Here is a 10,092-nt window from a genome sequence, read left to right as displayed (position 1 = left end):
GTGTGGTGAAAGGGAACCCTCTTGCACTGTTGGTGAGAATGTAAATTGGTACAGCCACTATGGAGAACAGTATGGAGGTTCCTTAAAAAATGAAAAATAGAACTACCATATGACCCAGCAATCCCACTACTGGGCATATACCCTGAGAAAACCATAATTCAAAAAGAATCATGTACCAAAATGGTCATTGCAGCTCTATTTACAATAGCTAGGACATGGAAGCCACCTAAGTGTCCATCGACAGATGAATGGATAAAGAAGATGTGGCACATATATACAATGAAATACTACTCAGCCATAAAAAGAAACAAAATTGAGTTATTTGTAGTGAGGTGGATGGACCTAGAGTCTGTCATACAGAGTGAGGTGTCAGAAAAAAACAAATACCATATGCTAACACATATGTATGGAATCTAAAAAAAAAAAATGGTCATGAAGAACCTAGGGCAAGACGGGAATAAAGACGCAGACCTACTAGAGAATGGACTTGAGGATACGGGGAGGGGGAAGGGTAAGCTGGGACAAAGTGAGAGAGTGGCATGGACATATATACACTACCAAATATAAAATAGATAGCTAGTGGGAAGCAGCCGCATAGCACAGGGAGATCAACTCAGTGCTTTGTGACCACCTAGAGGGGTGGGATAGGGAGGGTGGGAGGGAGGGAGATGCAAGAGGGTAGAGATATGGGGACATATGTATATATATAGCTGATTCACTTTGTTATAAAGCAGAAACTAACACACCATTGTAAAGCAGTTATACTCCAATAAAGATGTTAAAAAAAAAAAAAAAAGAATAAGTCATTACCAAGTACCAAGCCCTTCTGAGCACAGGGGCCTGTGTGACTGCACTGGTGACACATTCGTGACACTGGCCCTGCCCCCAACCCCAAAAATACAGTCATGGCAGGAAGAGCTCCAAGTACCTGCTTCAGGAGTTGCTCAGATGGCAGAGATTTTAATTCCCTGGGAAATACAACACACACTTATCACTTTGATTTACTGGTTCTCTGAAGTCTCCTTTAAGAAATAAAGAAGGGCTCTAAACACACACAAACATACACAAGTGTAGCAGCGCTAACTATAGCAACTCCCATTGCTCAGAAGGGCAACCAGGCCCCAGGAGAGCAAGAGACAAGGGGGCTCAGCAAGGCTGCGGCGGGGCGGGCACGTGGCGGGGCTGGGGCTGGACTCCCGGGCCAGTGCTCTTTCCATCGCCCACAGCACCCACAGCCGTCCAACTCTGGGGGCATCTGGAGCTCGTGACAGGGCCCATGGCCTCTTCTCCAGCCCAGTACCCCCCTGCCTCCAACCTGCTCAGGCCCAGTGGGACCCACATAGCAGGCTGCTTCCTGGGCTGGAACAGCCTCCTGCAGCTGCCCAGCCCAGCCGGCCTGACCTCCAGAGTCCTCGCTCCTCAGGACAAGCTCCCCTGTGCTCTGAGACACTGAGCGTGGCGTGGAGAGCTGGGTACCCGGCCCTGTGAGCTGAGGAAAGGAGGCTCAGGGGACTTCCCTGGTGATCCAATGGTTAAGACTATGAGCCTCCACTGCAGGGGCCGCAGGTTTGATCCCTGGTTGGGGAACTAAGATCCCGCATGCTACGCGGTGCAGCCAGAAAAAAACAAAAAAACAAAAAAGAATAAGGAAGGGAAGCTCAGGATCATCCCAGGTCCTCCCACAGAATGGGCACCAGAAGCTGAGCCAGGAAAGACAGGAGCACCCGGGCTCCAAAAGTGCCCTTCTCAGCTTTTCTACAAGGAACAGGAGATCTGGACAGGGTCCGCTGAAGACAAATGGGAACTCCTCCAGAAAGTGGATCTTCTGCTCTCCTGGGGTCAGGACAGATGGGACAGGTCCTGGGGAAGTTGGTTCTGATGACTGACATGCCATAAAATGGTCCAGGGCACGGACCCTGAAGCCAGAGTCCAAGTTCAGGTCCTAGCTCTGCCCCTCACTTGCTGTTTACTTTTGGGCAAGAAGCTCCCAGTCTCTTTGTGCCTCCATTTTTCTCTCTGTAAATTTGTCCTTGGAAAGCACACACCTCGGGTGGCTGATCAAGGATGAGGTCTGATAAAGGAGTCAACCCTGGGAAAGAACTTAGGGAACCGGTGCTGGAGGGTGGACAGAGCATAACTGGGAGAAATAATGGGCCAAAGTGTTAGAGAGGCTACAGGCCAAGAAGGAGATTCTTGTACAGTTTTCTGGAGGAATGACCATGTAGTTGTGAGGCCTGGAGTAGCTCCTGGACTCAGCCGGCCTGCAGGACTCTTGGGGGCATGGCCAGGGCACCTCAGAAGGTGGCAGCCTGGATGGATGGCGCTGGTTGCACGCTCAGCCTTGGAGAAGGAAGGAGAGCTGGGCTTCTGTGCAACCTGGTTTCACAGTCCAGGTCTTGCCCCAGGGGTCTCTTGGTCAAGCTGTGTCCTTTCCCCAAGTCAAGGGAGGAAAAGGAGGTGATTACAGTAGAAAATAATTAGCAATACACATGTTTACTGGGTGTCTGTAATCCTCCCTTTGCTTTCCTGCCTCTGCACCATTGCATTTCCTAAACCTTAGGACTGAGGTCCCCTTCCCTATCCTTCCATGGGAACAGGCAACCGGTTGTTCAAGGACAAGGTCTGATAAAGGAGTCAACCCTGGGAAAGACCTTGGGAGCAACTGGCCTATAACTGATGCTCCATAAAGAGCAGCTATTAGTATCAACAGGCCAGAAAGCCGTCCCCATGGCTACCCAGGACCTTAGACTCTGGAGTCAGGCAGATGTGTGTTTGAATTCTTGGTTTGCCTCTCACCAGCTGTGACTTCCTTGCAAATAGTCTGCTCTGGTGGAACTCTCAGCAGCAAGGGAGAGTGAACCCAACTCCAATGGCCTCAGAGAAACCCACATGGCTCCATTTTCCTGCAGTTCTCTCTCTGGGCTCTTGCTTAGAGAGAGAGAGAGAGAAGCAGGGGGAGAGGGAAGCGGGGGGCGGTGGGGTGGATAAAGGAGCAGCATCAAGAGAGGGAGGATCTCTGAGGCCACAGTAGCTGTGCCCTGAGATGGTCAGGCTGGGCCCTGGGCACTCTCCCCACGCCCCCTCCTAACCCAACAGAGGACACACCAGCCAAGAGATGGGAGCAGAGGCTCCTGCAGAGGCTGCTGCAAGAGTGTTGTCACCACCTCGTCCCCAACCTGGGGCTCCCACTTTTCCCAGCTCCCCTCTATTTCCCCGCCCAGTCTGGCTGAGCCAGCCATCCTTTCCCATCATGCTCTGCACTTAAAACCCCCAACTGGACAAAGCACAGCCTCACCTGTGCTTTGACAAATGGGACAAATTCCATGTCCTGTGTTTAGACACATCCTCATGCTGGCCCCAGAGCCCAGGACTTCCAGGCAAACAGAGCAGAGTGGTTAAGAGAAGGAGCAGGGCCAGGGCTGAGCGCCCTGGCTTCTGGTCCCCCGATTCCGGCCTCTGCCCAACCTGCAGACCACCTAGGTCAACTTAAACCAGACTTTCACCAGCTGCCCCTCCTTCTCTTTGTCTGTAAAATGGAAGATTTCTTACAGTTGCACAGAAGGCCCTCCTCTCCCCCATGGAGAAATTCCTCCCATCCGAAGTTCAAGGTGAGGTCCAGAGACTCAGTCTCCATAGAGCCTTCCCCGACTCCTGGGGGTAAAGGGGGACAGCAGCCGTCCACTCCATACCCAGCCCCCTGGACATGCTCACTTGGAGAAGCCTGGCACAGTGCAGGCCATTATCAGTGTCCCCCCAAGAAGTCCCACTTTTCAGGAGCCTCCCTCATGGACGCTCACTCATGTGCATGAGGACAAAGGAAGCAAGATGCGTCCTGCATCTTCTTTTGCCTACTTGGGGACTGGAAACCTTCCAGACATGTGTCGGTGGGAATGCTCTGTCCTTTCTATGTCCTAGAGTGCAGCCATTTAAAAGGAATGATGTGTAAACTCCACAAATATCCATCAATAGTGAAAGTAAACGTATTCTGGTATATTCGTACAGTGGAATACTAACTAAGCAATAAAAATTTGCCCAACTGTAATACATACAAAAACATGGTAGATTCTCACAAACATGTTGCATGAAAAAATTGTGCAGAATACAGTACATATGTTATAGTTCAATTACCTATGAGTTTCAAATCTGGGAACACTAACCTAACAGTTTCGAAGTCAGGGTCATGGATATGGGGAAGGGGTAGCAACTGGAAGGGAGATAAGATTTCTAGGTGCATTACAAAAATGTATACATATAGCAAAAACTCCACAAGACGTACACTTATTAGTGCACATTTGATATGTACATACAATATTTCAACTCCCTGGGCCTCGTGGGCTCCTGTCGTACTCTGACCACTTTGTAAAATCCTCAGTGCCCCTTGGCTTACAGCACCACGCCCACCCCACTCCCCTCCTGCACCACCACCCTGGACGCCTTGGCTCTCCTCTCTTCTCTGCACAGCAGGCCCCGCACCTGACCCACCTGGGACGAGTGGATGAACTCTGCACAGCTCCACCGCCATCACAGGCCACGTTCCCTAGAAGCAGAGCCTCAGCTGGGAAGTGAGAGGCATCTGATTTATTGAGGGGTGTTGTCAGGAGGAGGGAGGCGGAGGGGAGCAAGATAGGGCAGAGGAAGGAGCTGAGCAGGGACGTGTTCCACCCTGAGATGAGCTTCAGCCTCACCCACAAAAGCCTGGAACCACTGCTTTAGGACTGACTGAGGCGGGGGCTGGGCTTTGATGTCCCCTCATAGTCAGTCCCCATCCACAGGCTGAGGGCAGAGCGGACACAACCCCCCAGGCATCTCCTGGGAGGCTGTGAAGGCAGCTGTGAAGGGGACACCTGTGAGCCATTAGCATCCGTATTGCACATTTCAAACAGCTGGGGGACGGGGGGCAGCCGCCCAGTGAGGGGGATCTGGGCAGGGCACTCACAGCACCTGCTGCCCAGTGCCCCGCCCAGGGACCAACAACCCCTTGGCATTTCAGAACCAATGTAGTCAAACTGAACTGTCACCTCCCCCCACACTCATCTCATATCTACACCAGGACTCTGACCAGCCGTGATCACGTTCTCAGAACCCACCCCCCGCATTGTCCAGCCTGTCAGGGAATCAACCTGCCTCATCCTCTCTGCAGAGACTCCATCCCAGTCTGCCCCACACGCTGCCAGCCTCTTGGGCAACCCTCCCATTCTCTCTTCTCTCCTCTCTCCGTGGCCACTGCCCCGGGGGGACACCTCCTTGCTGGGCCCCTCAGGATTCACCCCTCATGAACACACACACACATACACACACACACACTGAAGCCAGAGTGATGGCTAAGATGGACACGGATCTGCTCATCCATGTTAAAATCATCACTTGCTCCCTAGTGCCCTTTAGGACCTGGGTCTGTCCATCGCTCCACTCCTACCCGACCCCACCCTTGCATGCCTGCCTGGAGCACTGAGCAGAGTGTCACTCCTCGCTCTACCTTGCTGGAGCACCCTCATCTCCCCCATACTGGGCTCAAGTCCCCTCCTTTGCACGTCCATAACACTGTGGACATCACTCCCCAATGGAACTCACCATCCAGGACTTTTCCTTTCGAGGACAATTGACATGCCAAGGGTACCATGGCCTGAGACCCAGTGCCATTCATAAAAGGGTCTGTCACCTTCTCACAAAGGTAAGAGGTGTCTAATGGTCAAGAGCAGACCTTCTTACCAGTCAATCACTTTTGAAGGCACTGACAAGGCCTGCAGACCTCCCAGCCAGGGGCCAATTACATCTCCCGTCTCAAGGGCTGAGATGAAAAATATTCAATTTTTTTTGTTGTCAGTGTTCATTTAGGCATGTTCATAGCCTGGTCCATGGCATGGGAGGGACTTGAGAATGGAGACGATGTCCTGGACCTCTTGGCCCTGCTGCCTCACAACATGCCCTTCTGGAAAGAACAAGCATTCCTGTATTTTGCATGTGCAATCACATACATACACAGAAAAACACACACTCTCACAGACATACAGACAGACACACATACACACACACACACAGGAACATATAGGAGGCCTCCCATAGTTAAGGATTTGGTCCCAGTAAGTGGGAGGAGACGAGACAAGTAAAATTAAATAATGGAGGAATTTGCTTTCAGAATATTTTATTTTTCAGAGTCCGGAAGCTTGAGCCAAGGCAGACACCTGTAGGATTCTTCCATGGGCTCACAATTTACCCAAAATGGCCGATTATCGGGCCAGCTATCGGACCAATTTTCCGCCAAACTTTTCGGATCCTCTTACGCAGCCGACTAAATCTCCCAACACTCTGCACCTGTGAACGAGGAAGAACCAGGATACTTGTGGGGATGGACCCAGGGGTAACACAAAGACCGCTCCTCACCTGGACACCCCTTTCCAGGACCACACCAGGAGACTTGGGGCCCCAGTTTGCCCTCTGGCTATGACATTTGGAGCACAAGGTTGAATCCCTACACCCACAGACAGATGAGGAAACTGGGGCCCACAGATGGCAAGGAGCTTCCCAGGGTCACAAGCCCATCCCAGCAAAGCTGGATGGGAGCAGGGGCTGAAAGCACATTACTCTAGTCAGTGCCTCTCAGAATTCAGCACAGTCAGAATCTCCTGGAGGCCTTGTGAAAATGCAAATGGCTGGGCCCCAGCCCAGAGTCTGATTCAGGAGGTCTGAGTGGGACCTGGGAATCTGCCTTTCTGTCAGGTTCCCGGGTGGGGACCCCACTTAGAGAACCACTGCTCTAAGGGACGGCAGAGCCAGTCCTGGAGACCTGGGGCTCGGGTGAGGGAGGGGCCAGGGTAGGAGGGCCTTTCTCTGCTCATGAAGGGGCAGCAGGTAATTGGTCCAAAGGATGTTACACAGTCCAACCCCCCCCAGCAACCCCTGCAGCTCAGAAGGGGCCACTCACCTCATCACAGGTGATGTTCATTTGGCCCTTGACCTGGTCCAGAGTGACTGTCCCCACACACTGTTTCACCAGCTGGAAGGGGAGGCTCGGGTCAAACTGGAACCACCAGGCCATAACCTCCCAGCCTCACACCAGGGGCTGGAAATGGTCTCCAAGCCCCTGTTCAGTTCCCAGTGAGCTCTCAGCCCCCAGCCTCACCCCATTCTCCTTGAAGTCACACTGCTCCGGGGGCTGCTGCGACGTCCTGGGGCACACGGTCTCCTTCACCGTGAAGCTTACAGGCTTTGGGGTGTCCGGGTCCTCGTCCTGGTCCAGGATCAAAGTGGGGTGATGAAGCTGAGCTCATGCTCCCTTCTCTGATCTGTCTCCCTGCCCCCACCTAGACGGCAGCCTCTCCAGCCCCTCCTGTGTGCCTGGCCCTGGGCTTGGTGCTGGGTGCACAGGGGAAGGGGACAGAGCCCACTTCTGGCCTCGTGTGCACACAGAGAGCAGGAGGGGACCTCACACCAGCTCTGATGAGAACACCTTCCCCACGGAGGGGCGGAGGCAAGTCAGGGACCACTTGCAAGGAAACACCTTGTCACTGGAAACTCGAGGCTGAGCAGAGCCCTCCCTCATAGGGAGACAACGAGGAGCAGAGGGGACTTTAGCAGGGAGGCCACATGGCAGAGCCAGTGACCACCCTCTATCCCTGGAGCTCGCAGAAGGCCCTTAAGCCCGAACAGGGTGTACAGGGCGCCTGTTCCCACAGTAGAGATGCTAAGGCAGGAAGCCTCATGCTGGGAGGGGACCCAGCTCTGGGAAGGTATCCTGGAAGAGGTGGGAGCCCACCTAGAGGGAGAAGTTCCTTCCCGGCAGGAGGTACAGCCTGAGCAGAGGCGGTGACAGCGTGGCCAGGGCTGGCGGGAGACGGCCCCCTCCCCAGGCCCCTCCTGACTCACGGCCTTGGGAGGTGGGTCCAGCTCCAGGAGGCGGTAGAGATTAGCTTCTGAGGACTGCTCGTTGAGGCGATCCACAGCACGGAGCACAGCTTCCCTGTAGCTGAGGGCCTGGGCGCTGGCCGAGGGCACCACTAGTCCCAGCAGCAGTAGCCACAGTGGCCACCGCCCCAGGGCGAGGCTGGCCCTCTGAGTCTCCATGGTCCCCAAGTCGGTCTCCTCCCAGCATGCAGGACCGTCCTTTACGCCCTCCTGGGCCTGATGCAATGGCCCAACCACTTGTCTCCCTGACCTGCCCCATCCCTGATTTCCTCCCCGGCTGTGAGCTGGACTTGCCTCAGCCCCTGCTGTTGCCTCACGGGATTGCTGGGCAGTGGGCGAGGGAAGCCTCCTGTGAAGGTGAAGAAATGGTTTCTCCATCTCCCTGACAACATCTTGGCCTCTCCTGGGGCCCATGGGGAGTGTCATAGGCAGGGTTGCTCAAGAGCGTTGAGTCCTTCAGGAGAGGGAGGACCAGGCTCTGTCTTACGTCCCCTCTGCCTCCTCACTCTGGCCTCCGCAGGAATAGGGTAAAGGAGTGTATTCGGCACCAACCTCCAACTCCAGGCACTGTCTGGAACCCAAGCGGCACTCAGTTAACGTTTGATGAATGGATGACAGCACCAACCCCTACTAGAGTCTTACCCGCCCAGCCTGTCCCTAGGCAGACTTCAACCTCCACCTTCCTGTCCTTGGGTCCAGCCCTCCGCCAGTCAGGGGCTTGGCTGCATCTGTCTCCTGTCCTGGATTCATCCACACTGTTTTCTGGGTCAAATAGTTCTCCACAGGTCCCCACCAGACATGGCCTGTTCCCCTGACCCCTCCTCAACCAAGCATGGGAGGGGTCATCTGCACTGGGACCCCAATTCACTGCCGTCTCTCACACTCCAGGCCACTGCAGGCTGGCCAGTCCTCACTGGATCCAAATTCACACTCAAGCCTTGTCTTCGACTATACAGACTCTGGGGACCCCTCTGTCCTCCTGAAATGGCCCTTGACCAGTTCTCCCCTGATGCCCCTCTCCTGGGTGCCCTCCTGCCTCCCCCGTGGCTCCTGCTCGGTCTCCTCCAAGGACCCTCCTCCTAAGAGGCAGGGCTGGCACAGGTGCATCCGGGCTGCTTCTCCTCCCAGTCCTCACACACTCCTGGCCAAACCCCTTCTCAAGATACCAGTTATCAAGGACACACATCACTGGTCTGTATCTCTGAGCTCAAGACTCCCATGAGTGCCCCTGGTTGTCCGCACTGGGCTGTTGGCTGCTGTTGGCTGGGTGCCGCCGCAGGAGCCCTGAGCTGAAAGCCTGGGAGCCCCACCTGCTCCTTCTTCCTCCTGAGGACACTCCCTCTGGCCTCCCACCAGCCCGGCCCAGCTCCTACCACCGTCTTCTCTCCTCTCAAGCGTAGCCACAGCCTCCGGACTCCACCTTCTCTGGTTCCAGCCTCTCCCCAGACCACTGTCCGCCCTCTGCACCATTGTCTAGGGGCTCACGGCAAGCACTGATGTGGCCATTTCCCCCGCTGCCTTGAGGCAGGGGCGTCAGGGTCTGGGTCTTGATGCTCCCTGCTGCCCTCAGCCCCTGCCCTGCAGGCCTCAGGTGTCAGGCTGCCCCATCCACCGCAACCACTCAGACAGCGCTGAGCCCCCTGCTCTTCCCCGTCTCTGCGCCTGATCCCTCTGCTTGCGCTGCCCTTCCTGGGGAAGGCTTCCCTGACCTCCAACCAGAAATGGCACCTCCTCCTCTTGGCTCCCACAGCCTCAGGAAGTCTCTTCTGATTTGACCCCCAGTGGCTCCCTGTCCAGTGCTGTGGATCAGACACCAGGCTGCGGGGGCCAGTGTGGGAGGTGGTGAGAACACAGCCAGAAAGATCATGGGCCAAAGCAATAGAGGGGCCACAGGCCAAGAAGGAGATTCTTGTACAGTTTTCTGGAGGAATGACCATGTAGTTGTGAGGCCTGGAGTAGCTCCTGGACTCAGCCTGCCTGCAGGACTCTTGGGGGCATGGCCAGGGCACCTCAGAAGGTGGCAGCCTGGATGGATGGCGCTGGTTGCACACTCAGCCTTGGAGAAGGAAGGAGAGCTGGGCTTCTGTGCAACCTGGTTTCACAGTCCAGGTGTTGCCCCAGGGGCCTCTTGGTCAATTTGTGTCCTTCCCCCAGGTCAAGGGAAGAAAAGGAGGTGATTACAGTAGAAAA

General features: G+C 54.8%; 1 protein-coding gene across 1 annotated transcript; it reads right to left on the bottom strand.

Annotated features, from left to right (window-relative positions):
• Nucleotides 1-6,210: 6,210 nt before the first annotated feature.
• LOC118903782 (cathelicidin-6-like) lies at nucleotides 6,211-8,069 on the bottom strand. Its single transcript, XM_036869226.1, has 4 exons — nucleotides 7,864-8,069; nucleotides 7,121-7,228; nucleotides 6,923-6,994; nucleotides 6,211-6,312 (listed from the first exon to the last, which is right to left on the bottom strand). Exons 1-4 carry the CDS (start codon nucleotides 8,059-8,061, stop codon nucleotides 6,211-6,213), a joined length of 480 nt encoding a protein of 159 aa, XP_036725121.1. The 5' UTR covers nucleotides 8,062-8,069.
• Nucleotides 8,070-10,092: the final 2,023 nt, after the last annotated feature.

Source organism: Balaenoptera musculus, chromosome 11 (assembly GCF_009873245.2).
Source record: "Balaenoptera musculus isolate JJ_BM4_2016_0621 chromosome 11, mBalMus1.pri.v3, whole genome shotgun sequence".
Taxonomy (NCBI): domain Eukaryota; kingdom Metazoa; phylum Chordata; class Mammalia; order Artiodactyla; family Balaenopteridae; genus Balaenoptera; species Balaenoptera musculus.
Note: the sequence above shows the minus strand (reverse complement) of the source record. Positions and strands in the feature narration are given on the sequence as shown.